The sequence below is a fragment of the Cheilinus undulatus genome, linkage group 7 (genome assembly GCF_018320785.1).
Source record: "Cheilinus undulatus linkage group 7, ASM1832078v1, whole genome shotgun sequence".
NCBI classification, from domain to species: domain Eukaryota; kingdom Metazoa; phylum Chordata; class Actinopteri; order Labriformes; family Labridae; genus Cheilinus; species Cheilinus undulatus.
This window is the reverse complement of record NC_054871.1, coordinates 19,482,862-19,507,659: the sequence shown is the minus strand read 5'-3', so window position 1 is coordinate 19,507,659 and position 24,798 is coordinate 19,482,862. Positions and strand designations below refer to the sequence as shown.

The window sequence follows — 24,798 nt, the reverse complement described above, 5'->3', positions numbered from 1 at the left end:
CACCTCATATGAAACTTACTATATGTTACCCTGCAATGATAAAACTACGTTTATAGGGCTGTGATGGCCTTTGCTCCCAGCAGAGGTGTTTCTTAAACTTGTTGAGCTTTGACTTCTTGAAACCTTTATCTCCTCCTATCTAACTGGGACAAACAACATTACACACTAACATGAAATCCTTCATTATGAGACATTGTACATTTCTGCAATAAATAACCAGTTTATTACTAAATGGAATAGACAGAATAATCTGGAATAAAGTTTATTTTTTTGTAAAACTTTGCATTATACAATTACTACTATACAAATGATCATAGTCATCCTCAAGGAAACATTTTTCTATAGATTTAAATTTTATACACTTTCAGTAATACAAAATGCACTCAATATTACATCATTTACCAAAGGATAAAATAAAATGTATTTACATAAAGCATTAACACTTTTAATGTTAAAGAACAGACAATACCGATGCTACCTTCTGCTTCTGTGGGACTGCATGACCAAAGAACGAGTTGACCTTTTTTCACACAATGGTTGCAAAGATGTCCAACGGCTTTAAGGTGTTTCCCAAAGTCTATATTGACTTGGTGCGCCCCACTCAGGAAGCCCACTGGCACATCTTCCCACCAGTCATATAATTTTATAACAGATACACTCCCTTTACTGTCCACTTGAGAGGAAGTGATTGAAAGAAAATATCAAACATGAATCAGAGTGGAGAACGAGGAAACAATAGTTCATTTACTGAAAGGATGCTTTACTTCAGGCTGCCACTCCCTTATCCTTTAGACAGGTTTGCATCACACAGATATAGGTCATGGCTGAATGAATGTCCTGATGACAGAGCCACTCAGCTGTAAGGAATCGTAACAATACCTTCAAGTATTTCATAAACATTCCCTTTCTTAATCCCTTCATTGTCCTATTACACCTGGTATGATAGATACTTATTAAAAGAGATTTTGTTTAATCTAGCTATAAATATAAGTCAGACTTTGACAAAGAAACAATAGTTGTAGGAAAGAAGACTTGGACTGATGACAAAGATATAAGTGCTAAAAATGCTTACTGCCGCCGAAGAGGAAATGCAGTTCTTATTAAATGAGATTAAAGGTGAAGCTTTTCACCTAAACCTTGAGAGGTAGTTCAGTATTTTCATCGTCTGTTGCATGAACGTCTTCTTTATGCAGGTCTCTCAAAGGCACAAGCTGGGGCTTGTCTCTCAGGCTTTCCTCCTGCAAAACCGTTGAAGATACAGTTTTAAAAACAGAGATAGTTTATAGAGTGCCTAAAAAAAAGTATTCATCCCCTTGGATGTTTCACCATTTTGTTGATTTTATAATTCAGTCATGGCCAATGTAATTTTATTTTATTTTTTTTACAAAAAAAAGAATACAAATAAAACCTTTTTAATGTCAAAGTGAAAACAGATTTCTACAAAGGATTGTCAATTGAACAAAAATCTGAAATGTAAATAAGTGACTGCATAGATATTAATGTCGTTCAAGTACGTCTTTAGTAGATGCACCTTCAGCTGCAATCACAGCACTGAATCTGTGAGGAAAGGTCTCAATCTAGGTTGCACATCTGGACACTGCAATTTTACTCCATTCTTCTTTGCAAAACTGCTCAAGCTCTTTCAGGTTGTTTGGATCAAGCATGAACAGCCTTTTTCAAGTCCTGCCAAAAATTCTTTATTGGACTGAGGTCTGGGCTTTGACTCGGCCACTCCAGATCATTCACCTTGTTGTCTTTAAACCATTTCTGTGTGGCTTTCGCTGTGTGCTTTGGGTCATTGTCTTGCTGGAAAATGAATCTTCTGTTAAGCTGTAGTTGTCTTGAGGACTGAACAAGATTGTCCTCCAGGATTTTCCTATGATTTGTGACATTCATTTTACCCTCTACTTTTACAAGTTTTCAAGAGGCGGATGCCGAGAAGCATCCCTACAGCATGATGCTGCCTCCACCGTGCTTTACAGTGGGGATGATTTGTATGTGGTGATGGGCAGTGTTTGGTTTCTGCCAAAGATTGGGTCTTTTCTGATAGCCATAAAGCACCATTTTGGTCTCATCAGACCAAAGAAAGTTCTCCCACTTGACCATGGAGTCTCCCACATGCCTTTTGGTGAAATCTAGTAGAGATTTATTAGGATTTTTCTTTAACAGTAGCTTTCTCTTTGCCACTCTCCCATAAACCTCTGACTGGTGTGTAACCCAGGAAACAACTGTTGTATGCAAAGTCTCTCCCATCTCAGCTGCTGAAGCTTGTAACTCCTTCAGAGTAGTCATAGGTGTCTTGGTGGTCTCTCTCACTAGTCTCTTTCTTGTAAGGTCACACAGTTTGTGAGGATAGCCTGATCAAGGCAGATTTACAATTGTGCCACTGCCATTCCATCCATTTCTTCATGATGGATTTAACTGAACTCAGGGGATGTTCAGCACCTTGGACATTTTTTGTATCCATTCCCTGAGTTGCTTAAAGTGTTCTTTTGACTTCATGGTGTAGTGGTAGCCAAGAATACTGATTATCCAGTGACTGCACCATCCAGACACAGGAGTCTTAACACTACAATTAATGGAGACACATTCACTTCACTTAGGTGATCCCCATTTTGATAACTGTAAGACTACCAGCACCTATTGGCTAGACCTCTGATTAATTAGGTTAGTCATTTAAGAGGAGGTGAATAATTATGCAGTCACTTATTTTGCATTAAACATTTCTATTCAACTGACATTACTCTGTAGTCCTCACTGGAATTTAAGATATCTTTTTGTCAAAAAAGCCAAATTATTGTCCATGATTGATTTTATAAAATCAATAAAAGGGCAAAACACTCAAGGGGTGAATTCTTTTTACAGGCGTTGTATTTCCAGCTGTGCAACTGTATTAGTTGTTGATTTATTTAAGATATAATTAACAATTCATATGCTGCATCTATTTACCTGGTCTACATGTTTGCTACTTGGGCAAATGCGTGGCTGAAGAGTATCCCAGCATGCATTGTGCAGAGGGCAAGAAAACCTCTTTGACATGGTTCCAGCCTTGAAACCAAACAAAATCAACCAACACATCACATTTTAAGCAAACAGCACCACTGAAAATCTTATTGAAATACATAAGAATGTTCTTAGATTCTGAGCTGGAGTGGGACATTTGCTGTCCAATTTACAATATGTACCCATTACATTTTTAATCAAAAACCACATTTATGAGTCTTAGTTGCATCTAGGATGCATGCCTTCACACTGTAGGAAGAAGAAACAAGGCAATAAAACAATTACAACAAAGACAATCTACTTGGGGGAACCAACAGTAAATCCTGTTCTTCTTCTTCCTCAAGGATCTGTCTGCAATAAAAGAAAGGGCATTAAAGTGATAAACGTTTTAAACAGTACTTACCCTGTGCTCTAACTGAATGTCCACTTGTTTTTTATTTAGATCCCACCACAGCAAACCCTCTTTAATATGCCCTCTTTTTGTTGGCCCTGTGTGAGAGAGAAATCATAAACTTTTAGAAATTATATTGCAGTAAATCCAAAAAATCACTAACAAATTTAAATCACATCCCTTTGTTATCATACAATATTTAACTTCACTGTAGCAGTGCTGAATGCAAGCTGGCTTAGTGCATCTTTTGGCTTAAGTTTAAGAACAATATTTCACTTGTGTATGCACTTTTCTTTTTTCTTCTTCTTACCTGTTGCATAGCTCACAATCAGCCCCACTATCACGACTGAACTGGTGGCCATGGCACCAAAGTAGAGGTAGGACATGGAGTAAAAGTTCTGCAGGCCCCTAGTTTAGAAAAAAAAACAGTGTTCATTGACATATTTTCATACTTATCCCAGTTATCTGTATAATTTTATGTGAAGACTTATTTATCTGACATTATAAAGCCCCACTGAGGAGTTTTTACATGGTTAAAAAACAAACAAAATTGATAACCATGCAGCTTTATCTCCCACAAAGCAAACAAAATCATTAATGACAAGATTTACCATTACTATACTGTCATTTTTGATACCAGTAACAAATTCTGTTGGTAGTAGTCGGACAAGCTAGCTGGAAAATCAGTCCTTTTCACATTTCCATGGCACATTACACAGTGAGAGATACAAGTGACTGTTCACAGGTAGTGGGGAAAATTTTAAAATAAAAATTTGTTAAAATTTGTAAAAACAATGTCTTATCAATGTACAAGGAGACCACAAAAGTCACTAAAATAGCTAAACACCATAAGTTACAGGAGCTTTAAGTTACCACAAATACAAAATTAATAAAAATGTTCCATTTCTCTTTTAGGAGTTCTTTCATCTTATCTAAATTTAATTTGTGTTTTTAGTAAAAATAAAAATCATGATGATCAGAACTGATCTCCACATGTAACCAGTGCAGAGTGAAAAATAAGCTATATATGCATGCAGATCTTGTTGGACTCACTGACCCCGGGTAGTTAGGATGAATCGGGGTTGAGATGGAGTGCTGCTCAGGGACGCTCCTAATGCTGATGTTGCTGGCTTCACACTGGTCTGTGTAACTGGGCAGCACACCCATGGTTTGCTCACTTGGAGGGTAAAGAGTTGAGCCGACAGCCAGCCACAGAGAGACACAGAAGCCCACAACTATTCCTGAGAAGGCCCCCTAAAAGATGAAACACAGCTTTGAACTAAGAAGACCACAAGATTAAGTTCTGAACCAGCTTCTATTAGAGCTGTGATGGCTTTGATCCAAGAATGGGGAGCCCATGGAGGTCAGAAAAAATCATGGTCCACTGTAAAGTTAAGTTATGATAACCATTATGACATTTTTACTTGAGTAATAATCACTTATCAAAGCAACAAAATGAATGTGGCTTGGCACACTGAACTCAAACATTTGGAAAGTAATGTCAGACGTCAGGATGCCAGGAAAAAAATGGAGAAACTGAGGCAACGTTGTGGAAAAATAAAGAATTGTGAAATGCTGCAAGAGCTTGCAACAAATGGCCAAAAATGGGTTAAAAGTGGTAAAAAAAAAATTGTGAAAATGGGTTAACAAGACAAAAAATGCAGATAAATTGGTTAAAATGGCAAAAATTGAGGCAAAATGGGTCAAAAGTGGCAATAGTGGGCTAAAAAGGTAAATAAAAATGGCAGAAATGGGTTAGAAGGATAAAGAGTAGCAAAACAATTGGTTAAAAATGTCAAAAACGCACAAAAAGAGGTTAAAAGAACTTGACATAAATGGGCTAAAAGTGGCAAAACATGGCAAAAAGGGGTTAAAGTGGCAACAATAAGCAAAAACAGGCTGAAAGTAGCAAAAAAGGATGCAAATGGGGTCAAATGGAAAAAGGTATAAAAAATGGCTCAAAAAATGGTGAAAATGGGTCAAAAGATGCAAAAAAAGGGAAAACAAGCTAAAAGTGGCAAAAACTTATGGCTTATAAGTAGCAAAAATGGGTGGAAAAAGGAGTGAAAAGGTGTCAAGAAGTGGTATGGTTTAACATAATAGTCCAACATGTTTTTAGTTCCAAAGTAAGGGAATTGCTGGACAGGGCCAGAGGCTGCTGGTCTACCGGTCCAACACACACATGCATTAACATGCCCATTTACTTGGTTTTTCAGGGGCCCGGCAGATTCTGTGGGCAGGCCTGACAATAACAAAAATTACACATACTCTTGGCTGAGGTGGGGCCCTTTGTAAATGTGTATACATCATAGGAAATAGGGCCATCACATGAAATAGCCTTAAAAACATTCTGAGGTACAAATGAATCTTGGATTAACATAATAACATATGACTGCAACAGACCCTGTGTCTGTCAAAGTAACTTTCATTTCAAATGAAAAAATCACAAAAAAGCCTGAAATTGAACATTGAGATTTATGGCTTGATACTTTTGTAAAAAATATTCAGGACTGCCTCATAAAAATTACATGTAAAAAGATATCTAGCTGTATTTTTTTAATACCATAACCTGAGTTCAAATTTGTAATCTTTATTGTTGTGTTTTCCTCAAGGCAAAATCTCTTCTTTTTAAAATCTGTTTCACCTGTGATTTGATTTGACAGCAGTTAATTTGTGTGAGCAGGAAGCTTTATGATTACTACATGACATCAAAGCAATCAAAACCAACGCGATAAAGTTCCCATATTACATTGTGTACAAGAAGCTGCACTTATCAAGCAACAGCAGAAGACGACGTTCAGCAAAAGAGATCAGAAAACAATCTGTTTATAGTACGCAAGCTCCTCAGCACAGTGTGTCAGCCTCAGTGAACAGCAGTGGGAGGGTCAGAGCAAGCAGAGAGTGCATGATTACATTTAAGATCAGTGGCAGACTCAGGATGTTTGAGGGGCAGGGGCCAAATTGATAAAGAGGACACCAGCTGTGTGTAGTAAGGCACATCTATAGTGAAATCCTGTTTAAGACACATTCTCATGTATCTATTTAAAGGGTACTGAGCAATTTTTTTTTTATGACTGGGGAAAAGTAATTGCACAAATCTGTTCTGCATACAGAAAGAGGCAACCCTGATGTCTGGGAAATTAAATCAAACTTTCAACAACTTTTTGACAAAGATTGAAGGTTCAATTTGAACTATTGTTGTTGAGTAAACCAAAGAAGTGACAAGCAAACCACCAAGTACAACACAGGATAAATCAAACTACTCACAGGACGGTTTGCCGCTGGGACAAACATCCCCAAAATGAAGACACCCAGTAATGGACCACTGACCACTCCCATGACAGTGAACGATCCCTGAACAGAGAATATATGGGCAGTTACAAGGAAGCACAGTGGATCTTAAAATGTTTTACGGTCAGGTTTTAGCTCAAATGTTAGAAAAATACAAGCAAGTACAAGGATCCAGAGTATGAAGGTAGATTATCATGCTGCAGAAGAATAATTAGTCATGATGAATATGTAAATATCATGTAACAAACATTAGTGAGATGAATATCTGTAAATGTATTAGTACCTGAAGTACTCCCCAGTCCAGGAATGAAGACAGAGCAGCCACTGTGATACAACCAACTCCAAATAGGAATGCTTTGATAAGAAAAATTACACATTTATATAAAAATAATGAAAAATGGTTCCTCACATCTCCAAATTAAACAACAGGACTGCTGACTTTAACATTATTGATTGAATGGGATGATTGAGTGTAGATAGAGGGACAGTTTTCTGCTTTATTTCCTTCACTGTTATGCAAATGTAAAACAACTCTTAAATGAATGATAAGGGGCAACCTACATAGGCCTTTGGAAATGAGGATTAATTTCTTCTGGGAAATGTTGACCAGGTGAGGTTGCAGAATATCCTCCATCGTCACTGCAGCCATTGCATTGATACTTGTGGAGGCCGTGCTATGGAAAAAAAAAAAAACAAAAACAAAATTGGTCACCAGCAATCTCACATCACAATTTTGGCCTCACCACTGATGGGGATGAGGGCGAGTACAAAGAACTGAACTGGGACTTTGTGGACTGGTACCAGAGGAACTGCCTCCAGATCATCGCAGATTAAACCAAAGAAGTAGTGGTTGTGGATTTTAGCAGGCATAAAACCACTCTTCTTACACCATGAACACCCAGGGTTTGGACATAGTGGACTCCTCTACAGTGCCTATAAAAAGTATTTAACCCCTTTAGATGTTTTACCCTTTTAATTAATTTCATAAATCAGTCATGGTCAGTATAATTTTTTTGCCAACCCAACCAAGTAATGTCAATTAAACAAAATTATGTCATGTAAAATAGGTGATTCCATAAATATATGCCTACTCTAAAGTGACTAACTGAATTCAACAGAGGTCCAGGCAATTGGTGCAAGTAGTCTCACAGTTAATGAAATGGGGATCATCTGAGTGCAGAGAATGTGTCTCAAGTGATTCTACTATAAAGACACCTGTGTCTGGAAGGTCCAGTCAATGGTTAATCAGTATTCCCGGCTACCATTACACCATGAAGACAAAAGAACACTCCAAGCAACTCAGAGAAAAGGTGATTGAAAATCATAACTCAGGGGATGGATACAAAAAAATGTCCAAGGCACTGAACATCCCCTTGAGTTCAGTGAAATACATCATGAAAGTCATCCTCATAAGCAGAAATACAGTGTAAGAAGGAGACTAGTGAGAGAGTCCACCAAGAAACCTATGACTAATCTCAGAGTTACAAGCTTCAGCAGCTGAGATGGGAGAGACTCTGCATTCAACAACTGTTCCTTGAGTTCTTCACCAATCAAAGCTTCATGGGAGAGTGGCAAAGAGAAAGCCACTGTTGAAGAAAACTTGTACTAAATCTCTGCTAGAGTTCACCAAAAGGCATGTGGGAGAGCCCATAGTCAAGTGGAAGAACTTTCTTTGGTCTGGTGAGGCCAAAATGCTGCTTTTAGTCCATCAGACAAGATGCAATCTTCGCTGGAAACCAAACACTGAACATCACCACAAACACATCATCCTCACTGTGAAGAACGGTGGTGGCAGCATCATGCTGTGGGGATGGCAGCTGACCCTGAAAGGCTTGTAAAGATAAAGAGGACAAAACGAATGCGTCAAATCATAGGAAAATCCTAGAGGGCAATCTAATTCAGTATTCAAGAGAACTACACTTAGCAGAAGCAAGACAATCGCCCAAAGCATGCAGCAAAAGCTACACAGAAATGGCTTAAGACTACAAGGTCAATGGGCAGGAGTGGCAGAGTCAAAATCCATACCTCAATCCAATAGAGATTTTTTGGCTGGACTTGAAAAGGGTTGTTCACGCCTGATCCAAACAACCTAACAGAGCTTGAGCAGTTTTGCAAAGAAGAATGGAGTAAAATTCTGTGTCCAGATGTGCAACCTAGATTCAGACCTATCCACAGAATTAGTGCTGTGATTTCAGCCAAAAGTGCATCTACTAAATACTGACTTGAAGGGCCTGATTATTTATGCAAGCACATTATGCATACAGTATATTAATATCCTTTTGTTGAAATTTTACATTCAATTTGGCATTAAAGACATTTTGTCAACAAAACAAACTACATTGGCCATGGCTGATTTATAAACTCAATAAAAGGGTAAAACATCCATGGGGGTGAAAACTTTTTATGGGCACTTACAGTACAGTTATAGGGGAATAATCTTTTTAATTGATCACACCCAGTTTCCTGTCTAATAAATAAAATAAAATTGAAATACCTTAGAGTCCCACTGTATGCACAAGCCAGGAAAAGCCCCGGAAAGCCAGGGTGATTTCTGAATATGTCCAACACGAAGTACGGCATATACTTAATCATGAAGGAAAGAGACAAAAAGCAAACATCTTTGTTAGTTTTCCCCAGTTTGTCCTTATTTAAAAAAAAAATAGAATGACTTGAAAACTGAATAATTCCTCATAGTCTAAAGGCTAAACACTGATAGGGACTATATATCCTGTTGATAACAAAACCCTTTCAGTCAACTTTAGCTATTAAAACATCACCATGTCAAACAGTCTGATTAAATATTTGAGTCTAGGCTTACTGTGACAAATTACACTTAATTTAATAAAACATATGAATGATGGGTGGACTAGTTGTTTAAGTCCTAATTATTGGTCTTTGTGTTTTTAATGAAGTGTTTCGTACCAGATCCGGGGCAGAAATCTTCCCGGACTTGAGTGGATCACAGCTGATGTAGTAAGCAAACATGACGATGCCACACGTTCCGGCACTGCTCACAATGAGGCACAGGCCCACTTGGTTCACAAACAGTGCCCTAAAATCACAAACACTCTGTTAAAATTTACTTAAAAATATTAAAGTGTATTATCACTGTGATTATGACACCAAGTCTACTGAAATATAAAATTAACTGTCTGATAACTGAATGCAGAGAAGACATGTCTGTTTTTTTTTCTGTGCAATAAAAAAAACGTGTCTGAACTACCTGACAAGGATCATATCTAGTAATCATTTCTCAGATCTTACATAATTATATATTCCTAAAACAAATAACTTGTAAGAGCAGTGTAAATACGGATCTCACATGTGCCACCTCTGATCCAATCGTGCTTCACTGGTAAGAAGAAGAACATATCTTGAGGGAGCTCTAGCACAATCTACAAGTGTTATGTGTCTGTGCAAAGCGGGCATGTTTACATTGTTCATCATCTGACTCCACTGTGTTATCACATCGACATTAGCTAATTATCACGTTGCATAAAATAAGCTGAGGCACGTGGAAATATTTCAACACCAGTCAGAACATACTGGCATGGGCAAATAAATGAAAAGAAAACATTCAGACAGAGAAGCATTCAGTGTAGAGTATTTAAAGGTTTCTCCAGAAAATGCAAAAATAAATTAAGTCTGTGATATTTGTCCCGTTTTCACCTTAAATTTACTAAACTACATGAAGCAACTGTACCCACCCATAGCACTGTATAGCCTAGCTTCCTTCCTGCCAAGTACCTTCTACAATCCAACCTCACTGAAGCTACAAAGGTTGTAAATGATATCATAAATGCCATCGATTCCAAAGAACACTGTGTTGCACTTTTTCTTGATTTGTCCAAGACCTTCGATACCATTGACCACTTGGTCCTTTTACAAAAGCTGGCTGATACTGGGCTTAGCACTCTAAAGGATTACAATTATTTCAGTGGTAGAAAGCAGAGTGTTAAAGTTGATGGGCTGTTACCTAGTTTTCTAAATGTTCAAATGGTGTCCCACAAGGGTCTATATGGGGCCCGATTTTTTTATCATCTATATACAAAGAGAAGATTTGTATAAACGGTACTGGCACAAAGTTTCATTTTTATGCAGATGCTATGGTCATTTCTGTGTCGTTGTCTTCCTTAGAAAGTGCAACAGTTTGAGAGAGAATCTGGGAATGCAGGGGGTTTTTATGCAAGGAAGAAGCTCATTCAAGCAACCATTTTGTCTGTAATTGATTCAGCAGCTTCAAGTCCGATGCCATGGCTCTTTGCCTGAAAACGGTGGATCGCTCCCTCTTGGTGGGGAGTGAATCTCTTGTTAACGAGTGAGGGTCAAATGGAGTGCAAGATTGACAGGCTGATTGGTGTAACGTCAGCAGGACCATTGTGGTGAAGAGGGAGCTTAGCCAAAAGGCAAAGCCTTTGATTTAACGGTGAATCTTCCTCCCAACCCTGACCAATGGGCATGAACTCTGGGTAATGACCGAAGGAAAGAGATCACAGATATGCGGATTGTGGTTGAAATGAGTTTAGGGTGAGGGTGTCTGGGCTTAGCCTTAGAGATGATGTGAGGAGCTTGGACATCCAGAGGTAGCAGGGGGGTAGAGCCGCTTCTCCTTCGCATTGAAAGGAGCCAGTTGAGGTGGTTCGGGCATCTGATCAAGATGCCTCCTGGACGCCTCCCTTTGAAAGGTTTTCAGGCAGGTCCAGCTTGGAGGAGACCTCGGGCAAGACCCAGAATGTGGAGGGATTACATATCATGTCTGGTCTGGGAATACCTCGGGATCCTGCAGAAGGAGTTGGAAAGTCTTGCTGGGGAGAAGGATGTCTGGGTTCAACATGCTACCACCGGGACCTAGCCCCTGATAAGCGCAAGAAGATGGATGGATGATTATGGGGATACATCATCTTCTCTGAAAATGTTGGACTCAGTGTACCATGCTGCCTTGCAATTTGTCTCAGGACTGGTGTTTTTTACCCATCACTGTGTTTTATATGAGAAAGTTGGTTTGTCATCCTTGTATGACAGAAGGATGGAATATGGTATATCTTTCTTTATAAGGACTTTTTACACGAATCCCCTTCTTATCTATGTTCCCTACTGACTCAAAAAGCTTTAACCTTCAATCTCATGGATTCAACATGTATAAGATTCCTCAAACTCACTCTGTCTTCAATAATTTAACGTTTTTGCGTCATCATCTTGGGCTTGGTCATCTTAAACTTGAGTATTGCATCGGTTTAGAGATTTTATAACTGGAATTAGGGAACATTTTACCAATGTATGCACATGATTTTCTAGTTTCACCGGTAAAAGTGGGATAGTTTGTGGATAGGGAGGCAGAGCAGGTTTCCATTTGTCCATTTCCCCTCATCGAGGCAGGTATTGATTAGCAATACCTGGAGTCGCTTCTATCTGCCTGTGGTCTGACTGGCAATAAGTTTGTCAGAGACAATGATAGCCTGCTCCTGATGTCATCTCTGGTGTCCTTTCCATCCTTTTGGTCTCCTTTTCTGTTGTAAAATCATTTTCAAAGCATTTACACAGTTATGATTACATGACTTCATATGCTTATCAATGGTGCTCTGCTTCTTTCGTTGATGAGTGATGATGAGTTTGTAGACAATATTTGCCAACCAGAGACTGCAGTAATCAGATCATTAAGAGAAAATGGCAATTTTTAAGAAACCTGAGTGCAGAGCTCACTTAAAATTGTTATTTTAAGCTTGTTATGGCTGTAACCTTGAACTTATGGTGAATATTAATACCTGATAGCATAATTGAAAATTTAAATTCCCATTTTTTGGGGTTGATTCATTTTTTAAAGACTCTAGACAATAACACACCTGAAAGCTGCAGACTAGTTGACCGATGTATTCTTGTCATTATGTCCATTTTTCTGTCATATTTGTGAAACCTATCATGCTGCTGTCTTGGCCAGGACTCCCTTGAGGAAGAGATTTTTGCATCTCAATGGGAATATTCCTTGCCAAATAAAGGTTAAATAAAACTTTAGAAAAAAAACCCTAAATATCCCTTTGACTGCTAATACACCTCCATATTCAAGAGGTTGTTTTTGACTTACAAACAGGCCTCCACTCACCACTGGGCATCTCTTTCTGTTCTGCAGGAGACATAGCGCTGGACTTGAGCTTGATTTACCCCGTACATGGACAGCCACACCAGTGCACCTCCGACAGAAAGGCTCCAGAAGGTGTAACGCTGACGTGGATCGACATCAAAGCTGGTGGAAAACATTTTAAAACAAATCAGTGACGTTATATCTTTGCAGTCCACCTCTAATATAACAACCAAAGTTTAAAGAATATATTCAGGATAAGTGCAGGACCAGAACTGTCAAAATCAAGTGGTGGATAGTTTATATGCAGCATGTGGCATGAAGTATTTTTATATTTACATTTTTCGCTTTTTTCCTGATTTTCATACTGCCTTTTGATGATTCTCAAGCCATCTTGGAAAGTTACAGGTTTCCAAAATCTTATTATATTTTCTAGGATAAGGTTTCATATGACTTGGTGGCCCAATTCTTTGGCTTTGACTTGTTTGTTTGGTGTTGCATTCTGACAACTCGGTATTTAATTTCATCCTGCCTGATACAAGAAAATGTGATATTTCCTGTTTGGTTAGGCTAAAGCAAAACTACAGGATTGTTGAGAAGGAGTTTTTAACAAGTCCTTCAACAACATTGCTGGAGTATTTTGTCTAACCTCTAAACTTAGCCGTGTTGGAGGACCCATTGACCATGAAAATTGGTTGTGTCATACCATGTAGTGTGTTGTAATGAAAGACAATAGAGGCCATTCCTGGGATATGACTGATTTGCAAAACCTTTTATATCCTCTGAATAGAGCACAAAGAATATTAAATGTTGTCAAAGTCTTTACTTCTTTATTTAAGGTCAGTTTATCTCAGATGAGATCAGTTCCAGAGAAGTCGGCAGATATGGTTGACTATGGTTGGCTTTCACTTTCCGTAGTTGAGTCTTAACTTTTAATTGTAAATGCAGCTGCTGACTGTGTTAATTCACAGTGGTTTTCCAAAGTGTTCTCAGACCCACAATGTAATAGCCATCAAAGAAGGATGCTGTTTTTTAATGCTGTGTCACAGGAGGGGTCAAAGGTCACTGATATTCAGTGTTGGTTTTTGGCCTTGTCCCTCGGGTGCAGAGATTTCTCCAGATTCTCTGAATCTTTTGATGACTTTATGGGCTGTGGATGATCAAATCTCCAAATGCCTTGCAATTGCCCATTGAGGAACAGTGCCAAATCATGTGCCCATCTCCTGTGACCAGCTAACCCTTTATGGGGCAAGGAACCATGTATGGTCACTTCAGTCCACTTCGTTTGTGGCCCCAACTCCCTGTGATACAGTAGAACCACAGTGGTTTTTCTCAGCCAATCAGTGGAGATCATTCAACATCACGGAAAGTGACATCAAACCATCACATTTTCGATTCAGGGTCTTGGAGGCTACGATGCGATTTGTTGCAGCAAAATAATCATGTTAGCACCACACACATGAGAACTATTCAGATAAATAATCATTTACGACGAGGCTCCACTCGGGCCAGCCTAAGACTAGCCAAAAATAGATCTTTGATGACTAAAAAAGACTAATAGTAAGTTTAGCTTTCATCAAGATGACTAAAACGAGACTAAAATGTAATTCAATTTCATCAGACATTCAAAATCCATGACATTTCTTGACTGTGTGTAAATCCGTCAAAACACAATACATCTGTAGATATTCTGTCTCTAAGCTGTAAAAAGCAGGGACCCCAGGTTTGGCAGAGTGTAGAGAACACACTACAATGACTTAGTACCAGATTCAGGCAAGAGAACAAATGATAGGACTAAAAGTTAAAACTAAAATGTGAGGACATTTAATGGACTAAAACTAGACTAAAATGTTTTTGAGTTTCGTCGGTGAAAACTAGACTAAAACTATAACTGTAACTAAAACTAAAAGCCGTTAAATCTAAAGACCAAGACTGAGACTGAGACTGAGACTTTTCTGGTAAAATTAATAAACAAGTGGTATAAATAGTAAAATATACATGATTTTAGTCAGTTTTACAAATTAAAAGTTTAATTAAATGGCAGAAATCAGTTTTTAATTTTTACTGTGAGCCTTATCTCTGCTCAAACTAACCTAGTTATTTAATATGTGGGATTATTATAGGTATATAATGGTGCTACCACCATTACTTAGACTGTATTCATCATGTCTTGCCTCTAAAAGGGGTCAGAATCTAAGACAACCAAACTATGTCTCATAAAAGTAATATTTTGTATCTAAATAACTTTTAAATGCACAAGTAAATACTCATTAGACACCACGTGTTTATTTTTCAATTATTAAACTTTTGATGTGTATAAACTTTATGGACTTTTTTGTTTTCACCATAAACGGGCAAGGAACCATATATGGTAACTTTTTGACCATGATTTTTACCATAGTAATGAAAAAATATACATATAAGTGACAAAGTAAAACAAAGGATTGGCATGTCCACCAAAAACATTCTAGGGCTTAAATGTTGATTTCCAAGCATTTCAATAAGTCCCCTATTAAGCATTAACTCACTTGCCTCTAAATGTTCCAGATGTTTAAATTGTTACTCCGTTGCAACTTTCTGCATACATGTTTGGGTCTTTATATTCTATCCTGTATTTCATATTGTTACTATATTCTTTTATATTAATTTATTAAATTTTCCTGTCAGCCTCTTACAGTTTTGATTCTTTTTCTGTGTTATTTTTGGCACCAAAACCAAGAGTCAAATTGCTCATCTGTGAAAATGTTCTTGACAAAAAAATCTCTATTCTGATTCTGCTTTTGCATATTCCTCAACTTTTCCAGTCATTTCCTGTCCCAACTTTTTGGAAAGTGCTGCAGGCGTTTAATTTAGAATGTGTGTATATTTCCTGCAAATCAATAACTCTGATCAGTTCGAAAATGGAATATCTTATCTGTGTGCTCTATCCAATTGAAAATAGATTGAAAAGGATAGGCAAATCACTGTATTTCTTTTTTTTCTTCACAATGTATATGGTGTCCCAATTTTTTGGGAATTGGGGTTTGTACAATATGAACTACCTAACCCCTAACCCTAACCCAAGGAAGTGTTCTTACGAATCAAAATTAATGCGTGATCCATTCTTGGCGATCTCCAGAACAAGCCCAGGTCCACCAACCAGAACTGTTCCATGGATGAAAATGGCCACAAAGCCCGACAACATGACGATAATCTGGAACACATCAGTCCAGATCACAGCCTTCATGCCTCCCTGTAAGAGGAAGATGATGTTACAAACTAGAGGGGGAAACTCACGTAAGGATCTGAGACTTTAAGAAAACAGGAAATTGGGAGCAGGTTCTTTAAAAGAATCCCAATTTAAGTCTAGATAGATACTTAAATTGCACATTGCAAACACATACCAGCTAGTTACAAAATCACACATATGTGTAGCAATGTAAAAGGATGCTTGTCCTTTCCTGCTTGGCTTAGAGCGCCTTAGCTCTGTTTGTTAAATAAGATGTAATGGTTCCTCACCAGTGTGGTGTACAGGGTGCAAATGATCCCAGTAGAAAACAGGGACACCCACATGTTCAGTCCAGTAGCTGAAATGAAAAAAGGATAGCGTTCAAATATTTTTCTCTTAAACACCAACTTTGCAATGAATAAAGCTTTGAGTGGTTTGGCAAATGCAGCAGCTGGTTATGTAAACCTAGATTATCTAATGTGCTTTCTTATAATTAACTGGAAGATTTAATGAGTTTGAACTTTGCACTGGTGTGGTTGTTTAAAAAGAGCTTTTCTTGAACATTAAGTTTGACAACCCAGGATCACAAGTAAGCAATAACTTTACAAATATAACCACAAGGTCAAATACGATCAAATTGGTGTATAAATAACAATTTTAAATACTTAATGTTATTTATGCAGCCTTCAGATGGAACTCCGTAACACTGTAGATATGATGATTACCGTCTTGCATCCTTGGATGCAGTAAAGGGTGTGACATTTACCCATCCATATGCATGCATGCTTTGAAAGCATGTTTGATGTATTCTTAATATTCTATGCAAACTAATTACAGAATATCAAAACAAACTCATGCAAACTCACGATCGTCCTGCCACGTATCACTATAGGAGGATACACGCTATAATGTCATTGAACATGAGAAGACCAAAACCAGATCAACGACTATCCTCCTTATGTCAAGTAAAATCAACTAAATATAGCACCTTACAACATCTGTTTCTTTTGTTGAAATTTTGAAAGTTGGAGTCCATCCATGATCTAACACAATCCAAGATTTCCACATAGTTCATTTACAGAGCAATGTAGGTAAATGTTATTTTTTTATCAAAACACTGGAGCCCTAGGGAAGCCTGAACAAAGAAAAAAGAATGGGGCCTCAAGGAACCCTACAACCAAATGAGGCAGCTGCTGAAGAGTACTGGAAGAGATGGGCTGAAAAAAAATCTCTTTCACAGATAAGAGGCCATCAGAAACACTTAAAAGTACAGTTCTGATGCAATGACAAGATTCAAAACCAGACTGAAATGTTGATATGTATTAAAACCAGGGTGTGATTGAAGTTCCTACAAACCATATTTTGCTCCCAGTGTCACCACACCCCAATTCAATGGGTGACAGAGGGAGCTTTCATGTCATCTTAGTGCTATATTCAAATAAAATACTCTATGTTCTCCAAATTTCATACCCATACTTATTTACAGTATGAAAAAATAGGCTCTGTTATGGGATGCTGTAACCACTACACAATGGCAGAGAAAAATCCTGGTCTGAATTTTTGCAAGAACAGTTTGTCTGATGACAGACACAATATCTGACCAATCCTCTGTCTTTGCAAGGCTCTCAGTAAACCAAGCAAGAGAAATGAGATTCAGCTACAGAACAGCAGCTTTCAGTAGCAGTTCCTATTTCCTCATGTAGAGGTACTTCATGGAACATCCAGTGTTTTCACAGAAATGATGACCATGTATCTGTCATAGCGACTCTGCCATGAGAAGATACGGGCCATAGCAACTACAAAAGTTCAGAATTTCTCTGGCTTTAAAGCTGTTGGAGATACTTGAAGTCATTACAGAAAAAGTATCAAAAACGTCCTATACACTTTTGTAGATGTGAATTGATGGAGAAAATATATCTTTTGATTTAGAAATGCAAACCAAAAATCCAAGAATTGAGAATTCTTTCATAAATATAACCATAAAGTGTGATTGAATAAAATAATCTAAATGTCATTACCTACACTAATAGGTTGGGGCATTATATGACTCTCTTACCTTGGTTGAGAATCAAAGCAGGTGCATAGATGACAATCCCTGTGTAAAGCAGCTGAGAAGGAGGAAACAAAGAGAAGAAAATGAGTAAATACAGTAGAGGTTATTAGATTCAGCTGAGACACCACGCTTGTTTGGTGCAAATTACAGAGGCGTCTGTCGTAAGTTTGTCATAGCTCTTGGCAAACTGAGTCTGAGTCTGGGCCAAAGCAAATATTAGCACATGAAAAAGTGATATGTGACATCCCTTTAACCCTTTACCTACGGAGCCAGCGCCTGTGTTATGTCTGGACTCTGGAGTATTATTACCATAACTCTGTCAAAGTTTGTCCGATTTGAAAAATTCCAGTGGTGTTGGAAAGCTGACAGAGAGCTGAGAATCTGTGCTGTGTGGTATATATATTACAGTAATGTCGAACAGCACCGCGAAAACGGCAGCTTTGGTAGAAGACGAGTGAGAAAGGAGAGCGAAGGAAGAGAGTAAAAGGAGAGTGAGCGAGAGTGGTGATTGATTTATAAACAAAAGCGTTAGATAGTGGCGTTTGTGTGTGTCTGTGTTATATTACACACATTTATAATGTCGGGAAGACCATCAAGAACAGTAAAACAGCCGCTACGGTTCATAGGGGAGGACAGTGATTTGGAGGATGCATCTTCTGAACTGAGGTATATGAAGAGCATAATATAGTTCTCTTTTGCACACCCAGAGTCCTAGACTCAAAAAATGACTGTTGATTGTTCTAAACATGTATAGGTTCACATTTCAAATGTCCAATCAAAACTTTAGGAGCAATAAAAAAATTTCTTCTCATAAAAGCCAAGATAAACAAATCCGTTTTTCTTGTTTTTTTCTTTTCAACTGCTGACAATCACATATAATGTGCAATAATCATTAACCAGATGTTGAAAAGTCAAGATCAAGTACTCCTGGGAAAAGGGACCAAAGCTCTCAGACTTAGGGCATTTCCTGATTATTTTACAGCCATAATCACAAAATATGTCCAAATCGCTATTTTTAGCCTCAGTAGGTAAAGGGTTAAAGAGCATGTCATTTTTAACCAGCGGAGAATAAGAGAATGACTGTCTTACCGTCGCTACAAGAAACTGGACACTCCCCAGCAGCTGCATCCCTCGGCCAAATCTCAACTTCAGATACTGTGACAGGTAGACAGCTGGAGTTATAAGATGTCCCTTGTCCTTCTTCACCTCTTATAATAAACATATTTCATAACCAGCAGGTGCATTTCAAGAGACAGTCTGAGAATCCAGACCTAATACTCTATGACTATATGCTAACTGTGTGAATTTTTTTTTAAATTTATTTCTTTAAAGCATCAAATCAAACCTTTCTATCTTTACAAACAGTTAACAAAACAATTGTATGAATCTCTGTGTGTGCTTCTTCCTGCTTTGTTCAATTCCTGATAACTGGAAGTTAATTATAACCTGGTTGGTGCTGGTGATACCAAGTCGAAAGAAAACTGGCAGGAAAAGGTAAGCTGTCAGCAAAGAGTTGATGCTCTGTCCGAGGCACATGTAGAGGAATTTAAAGCCGTAGCGAGAAGCTTCAGCAGGAACACCCAGAACCTGGACTGCTGACATGAAGCTGGCACACAGCGACAGCCCAACCGGTATCGCTGGCAAGCTCCGACCCCCGGTGAAGAAGTCATCTGCCCTGGCTTCCTTTCCACTCTTCTTCAAAGCTTGGAAGAGTCCGATGGCCATAGAGACTAAAAGCATGGCAGCAAAGACCGCGTAGTCGGCCAGGACAAAGCCCGATGGGGATGGTTCATGAACACTCTCTTCTTCCATTGTTTTACTTTAATGCCCTCTGACTTGTAGTTTTTTGGATCTGGGTGTTTCCCGGATCTGTCAGAGTGAAGAGACACAAAAAAAGTACAATTTAGAAATGATTAAGAATTTTTCATATCATATTTACATTTCTTTTTCAAACCATGTGCTTCTCTTAAATCTTTCATCACTTTAACCCAATCATTACCTTATAAAACATAATCAAACTCCCATTTTTGGCAGTGCTTTGTTAGCAGGATTCTTTTACAGCTCACAGTCTCCTTTGCAGAACAATAATGAGGAACATACTTGTAAAACAAACAAAAAATTGCTGTTTAGATCTACAAAACTTTAAACCTTCCCAGGGTAGTTCTACAAGTACTCAGGGGTCTTTACTGTCGACAAAGCTGTGTTTACAGACCAAACTCATACTTGAACTGGACAACATCAGTGCCTTTCTTGGTTGCCTGTAAATTCGTACATCCATTCATGCCATTCTTATGAACAGGTTCTGTCAAGAATACTTTGTGGGATTTTCTTCAAACATTGCAGTAATGTCAACTCTGCCTCAAGAATGAAAATAAATTAGGAAGTCAAAGGCCACAGCCGTCAGGGCCTATTTTCACTCCTTGTTAGTGAATGCAATGTCTCAAAAATGCTTTGAGGGATTTTTGAAAAACATTACTCACTCAAGGATGATCCTGTCAAATTTTGGGGGTCAAGCATTAACCTTCCAAAGCCGGTGGACTGGCCAGATTCCATGTCAGTCATTGGGCAGATCCATCTTGCAAAGCTGCATTCTGAAACGGCTGTGCAAGGCTTGAGAAAGGACCAGACCAACTAGTGTCAATTGAAGAGGATAAGGTGGTAGCTATGGACAAGTGGTACTGGAAGTCGACTGTCACCAGCAGTTAGCTCAGCTGTAGTTTTAATAAAGAGGCAGTTTTATCAGAACTGGGCCACATTTCCTTATTAAAAGTCGATTAAAATGCCACACTGAAACCTTTTCTTGGAAGGAAAGGACGTTTTCTCTCTAGCAGCCGTGGCATGGTTTGAGTCACTTACTAGCTCCACCGTACGAAAACTACTACAGTGTGCACATATCATGTAGGTTTTTCTTTTTTTTGTTTTTTTTACATTTGTCTGCTTCATGATTTGTCCTGCATGCTGCATGCACTCCAATGACAACATGTTATATCTATACATAGTTTTTAGTCATTTCATTCATTACCAGGCCTTCTTACACTTTTCTTCCCTCACCCTTTCTTGCCATATTTTGTTCTTCTTAGGGAGCCTTTTTAACATTTGACCAGGAACAGTAAATGGAAACTAGCCTTTTGGCTACTCTAGCATGTTTAATAATTTAATAATAATCAAATAATATTCACCGTCCCTGTAAAATAACTACATAAAATTATAATGCATGCGGACATTAAGTGTTTTCAGGGTGAAAAGTAACTAATTACTTTTACTCAGATTACTGTAATTAAGTCGGTTTTTGGGTACTGGTACTTCTTTGAGTGCATTTTGAAACCAGCACTTTCACTTACATAAGTAAGTTTTAATTAAAGTATCTGTACTTTTACTTGAGTCTAATACTCTTGTACTTGTCCCACCTCTGGTGATATAGTAGCACTTAGAGACGCACATCCCAAAACAGCAAAAACTGGAATGTTGTTATCTACATTTCAGAGTTGATTTTAACTTTCAAAGTGTAATTTTAACCCCATTCTAAATGAAATGTTCTTCAATGTTGGAGTTAATTGACAGTGTTGATCCACCAGTGTTGGTTCCCTCTGTGATGTCAAATCTGGGGGAAGATCTGGGCAAAGTTACCCATCATGCCCTTGGGCAGAGTGTTTAGATGTGTTTGGATGTGATCCCTGCTGGGTCCTTTTGGCCACTTGTCTGGTGGATTGTTGTTGTGTGTGATATTTTGCACCATGAGTGAAGTTATCCACCGAGTTAGAGATCCCAGCTATGATTTTAGGTGTTCATAAAGGGCACACAGTGTGTATTCTTCATCAATATGCAGTGCCTTTCTATGAGGTTGACTTTCTGTTTTGTTCTTACAAAGGAGACCCACCTGGACAAGAGTTACTGCTGCTCTGTCACACTGTAAAACACGTAAAACTTTCAAAAGTGCAGTTTAGCTAAATGTAGTGTGGGCCAATGTAGATGCATTAAAGTGTTAAATTTAGCTCTATTTAAGTTTGATTTACACTGTCAAATTTCCTGTGTATTTTACTTTATTATAGAGGTGTAAGTTTACCTGAACAACCTGGTTTGAGATCTATTCTCTTGTGTTTTTTGCCAGTAAGGGAAGATCATATTTTACTGAACAACTCTGCAGTAGCTACTCACTACTTAAAGAAAGCTTTAAATACTTTTAACTTTTACTTGAGTAGATTATTAGACCAGTATTTTAATGTGTACTTAAGTAAATTTTAGTTGTGTACCTTTTCCACCTTTGGGTGTTTTGATGCCTCATCACAAGAATGGCTGAAAAAGGCTAAATGTAACACATACACACAATATGATATAACCTGAATAAGAGTAGTCTGGGATCAATTTCCTTTTATTTTTTTTTTTCCCCTTCTTTAAACATTAAAAAACCTTATATATTATTTATTCAAAACTTTTTAGACAAGGTCTAAAATATTAACTTTAAAGAGTTATCTTTTCCTTCTACATTTTTTTCTGATTTCAAGGATGTAAATGTCCAAAATACGGCCTATCAAAAAGCTTATTTTTATCTTTGAAGTAAGTGGTTTTCGGTGGTAAATATATCCCGTTAAGGCGCTGTAAACTTGTTTCAACTTTAAAAATTAGGCTTCTAAACAATTTAGATTTAAAGTTAAAAGCCACACGGTTTGTAAGAAAACGTGTTCTGATTAAGAGCAAAACTGTTAGCTAAATCTGCTTTCTCCATCATCAAACAGATTATCAGCTTTTAAAATAAAAGAAAGAAAGAACAAACTCACCGCTGGTGTTCTATGAGTGTGACGGTCTCCACTTGGTGATGGTGGAATGTGCTGACAAACCTTTTATATCTCAGCTGCTCTCCATGGTCTACACCTTCTCTGACAACGCGTTAGCGCACGTGCACGATTTTCCACACGAAAGTCTGTGGAAGCCTCGCGCGTGTCCAGCACACATTAAAGGGGAGACAACTATTTCCATCTTTAGATGCACTGAAGGGGCGTGGCCACAGGGGCGTGACGAAGCGTCGAAATGGCAACGTGCTGCTTGTGGGTCAGGTGGATTTGTAGTAGGACGTTTGAGGAGGGTGGCTGAGGAAGACATGCTTTTAGTGACAACTGCTCACTCTTCCTGCAATCCTTCACTGACTCGAAGTTTCATGTGCAAAAATCCTGAGACAGAAGAAAACAAAATACAGAAAACAGGATTAACTGTCAAACACAACTTAAAACGTTTCAAAACATACATTGTATATATTCATTTGTTAATTTTTGTATTCATTTGTAGTTTGGGGTAGCATATAGTTGTATCTTTCAATGAACACTGAGATTCAATTCATGCTTTTAAGAGCCATACTCATCCAACAGACAGTGCCTATGATACAGTTTAGAAAAAATGACCAGCTTAAATCGTTAGACAATGGAGCCAAATTACATGCACACTAATGTAGAAATCAAAAATACAAGGGTTAATATCTTCCCATTTCTCCCCACAGAAATGCTGATTCCATAGATGTGTTCCAGGTATTCTGCTTTCTGTCAGTTTTACCTGTTAAACTGTTACATGTTTCTGATTTGAAAATCATGGTATGATATATGATATGATATGATATGATATGATATGATATGGTGTGATATGATGTGATGTGATATGATGTTATATGACGTGATATGATATGATATGATATGATATGATATAATATGATATGATGTGATATGATGTGATGTGATATGATGTTATATGACGTGATATGATATGATATAATATGATATGATATAATATGATATGATATGATATGATATGATATGATATAATATGATATGATATGATATGATGTGATATGATGTTATATGATATGATATGATATGATATGATGTAATATGATATGATATGATATGATAGATATGATATAATATGATATGATGTGATGTGATGTGATATGATAAGATATGATATGATATGATGTGATATGATAAGATATGATATGATATGATGTGATATGATGTGATATGATGTGATATGATCTGATGTGATATGATGTGATATGATATGATATGATGTGATATGATATGATATGATGTGATATGATGTGATGTGATATGATATGATATGATATGATGTGATATAATATGATATGATGTGATATGATGTGATATGATATGATATAATATGATATGATGTGATGTGATATGAAGTGATATATGACATGATATGAGATGATATGATGAGATGAGATGATATGACAAGGCATGGCAAGATATGATAAGACATGGCATGATGTGACATGATATATGATATGAAATGAAATGACATGATATGGCTTGTGAAGAGAAGTAATGTGACGTGACATGACATGACATGACAGGATCTGACCTGACCTGACATGACGTGGCATGACATGACATGATGCTACGTAGAGTGACGTGACGTGACGTGACGTGATGTGACGTGACGTGACGTGACGTGGATTGATGTGATGTGGCGTGGCGTGGCGTGGCGTGGCGTGACCAGACCTGTCCTGGCATGACGTGACCTGATGTGATGTGACCTGATCTGACCTGACCTGACCTGGCATGACGTGACATGACGTGATGTGACGTGATGTGATGTGACGTGACGTGACATGACCTGAAGTGGGGTGACGTGGGGTGACGTGGCGTGACGTGAAGTAGGGTGACATGACGTGAAGTGGCATATGATGATATGACATGAAATGGTGATATATGATACAATGTAATACAATATGATACAATACGATAAAATATATATGACAGGACATGACATGA

General features: G+C 37.9%; 1 protein-coding gene across 1 annotated transcript; it reads right to left on the bottom strand.

Moving 5' to 3' along the window:
• Nucleotides 1–357: 357 nt before the first annotated feature.
• Nucleotides 358–22,878, bottom strand: slc5a5 (solute carrier family 5 member 5). The gene is made up of 17 exons (XM_041791763.1): nt 22,795–22,878; nt 19,466–19,888; nt 19,109–19,174; nt 18,023–18,074; nt 16,257–16,324; nt 15,836–15,990; nt 12,783–12,923; nt 9,608–9,737; nt 9,180–9,268; nt 7,247–7,359; nt 6,969–7,039; nt 6,662–6,748; nt 4,452–4,648; nt 3,705–3,802; nt 3,407–3,492; nt 2,950–3,048; nt 358–1,238 (listed from the first exon to the last, which is right to left on the bottom strand). The coding sequence occupies exons 2-17, from the start codon at nt 19,829–19,831 to the stop codon at nt 1,131–1,133; spliced, it is 1,926 nt and encodes a 641-aa protein (XP_041647697.1). The 5' UTR covers nt 19,832–19,888; nt 22,795–22,878; the 3' UTR covers nt 358–1,130.
• Nucleotides 22,879–24,798: the final 1,920 nt, after the last annotated feature.

Excerpts from the sequence above, each read along its gene's own strand:
- slc5a5 (XM_041791763.1), bottom strand. The coding sequence starts at position 19,831 with ATGGAAGAAGAGAGTGTTCATGAACCATCCCCATCGGGCTTTGTCCTG. Across the intron at positions 12,924-15,835 it reads TCACGCATTAATTTTGATTC|CTTTGATGTCGATCCACGTC; the intron begins GTAAGAACACTT and ends GTTTTCCACCAG. Across the intron at positions 6,749-6,968 it reads TGGACTGGGGAGTACTTCAG|GGATCGTTCACTGTCATGGG; the intron begins GTACTAATACAT and ends TTCTCTGTTCAG.